The sequence below is a fragment of the Manacus vitellinus genome, unplaced genomic scaffold (assembly GCF_001715985.3).
Source record: "Manacus vitellinus isolate BGI_N305 unplaced genomic scaffold, ASM171598v3 scaffold_102_pilon, whole genome shotgun sequence".
NCBI classification, from domain to species: domain Eukaryota; kingdom Metazoa; phylum Chordata; class Aves; order Passeriformes; family Pipridae; genus Manacus; species Manacus vitellinus.
In genome coordinates, this window is record NW_021938808.1 from 30,554 (window position 1) to 31,746 (window position 1,193).

General features: G+C 69.2%; 1 protein-coding gene across 1 annotated transcript in view; it reads left to right on the forward strand.

The window, feature by feature from the left end:
* The window catches only part of SNX11 (sorting nexin 11), a 3,397-nt gene extending 2,832 nt beyond the window's left edge, over positions 1–565 (forward strand). Inside the window, 1 exon segment of the mRNA XM_029963458.1 lies at positions 66–565. Within this exon segment, the coding sequence (XP_029819318.1) occupies positions 66–178 (113 nt within the window). The 3' untranslated portion in view covers positions 179–565.
* Positions 566–1,193: the final 628 nt, after the last annotated feature.

Below are 1,193 nucleotides of genomic sequence, written 5' to 3' on the forward strand. Positions count from 1 at the left end.
AGCCCCCGGGGCTGCCTGGAGAGCATCCCGGACTGGAGCGACTTCGGCGTGGACGACGCGCACTCGGAGCCCCCGGGGCTGCCTGGAGAGCATCCCGGACTGGAGCGACTTCGGCGTGGACGACGCGCACTCGGAGAGCCCGGAGGAGCCCCCGGGCTCGGGGCAGGACCCGCAGTGACAGCCCTGGGGACACCCCCTGCCTCCCCAGGACCTGCTCCCTCGCTGGGAGAGGGGGCACTGTGGCAGCAGGGGGGTGACTGGGCTGCCCTGGGCACACGGCTCATCCCGGGCTCTCTCCCTGCTGATCCCGCCTGTCCCGGGCAGGGTTTGAATCCCCCAGAAGGGATCTGGTGGGGGGTGGAACCCGTGTTTGTTGTTCCCACGGCCTTTGCCCTCTGGCTGGAGCAGCAGCAGGGCTCAGTGGGGTGGCAGTGCCACCTCCCTGCTCCTGGCACATCCCAGGGCAGGGTGGGATCCGCTGCCCGATGGGAAAAGGGCTTTCCTTGGTGGATCCAGGGCCAGCCGCCCTCTCCAGTTTAGCCCCCTGTGCCCCCCCTCCCTCTGCAGCTCCTGGGGAGGGGAGAGGGGGCTCAGCTGCACCAACCCAGAGCCCACACACGGGCTGCAGATCCCACCCCCACCCCCGGGGCCTCCTGGCACAGCTTTCCCTCCCTGCAGGTTGGTTTCTGCAGCTGGAAAAACGGGAGCTGAGCTTTCCCCCCGGGCAGGGAATGAGTCGGGTGGGGGGGCGAGCAGTTTGTCACCCCTGCCCTGGGAGGGGGTGTCCCTTTCCAAGTGGGCTTGGATTTGCTGGGATGAGAAGGAGCTGCTCCTGCTGCCCCTCCCCGTGTGGTCCTGCCCCGTCTCCTCCCCCGGCCCAGCCCCGGGTCAGGCGGGGCTCGGACGTGCTCGGACTCCAAATAAAACCGAAGCAGGAGAAGCTGCCGGGTCCGGCTGGGTGGTGGTGTGGGCGGGGGCCGGGCCGGGAGAACTGCGGAGCCAGGGATTTTGGGAAAACGAGGAGGGGAGGATGGCACCTTCCCCACACCAGCAACGCCAGCGCGGCTCCCCCTGCCCCGGGCACCGGGGGGGCACGGATGAGGGTCTGCCCTGAGTTCTGGGGGGGTTTTTGGATGCACCAGGGAGGGGGAGGGAGGGAGGGAGGGCTGGAAAGCCCTTGGAGGCGCATCCGA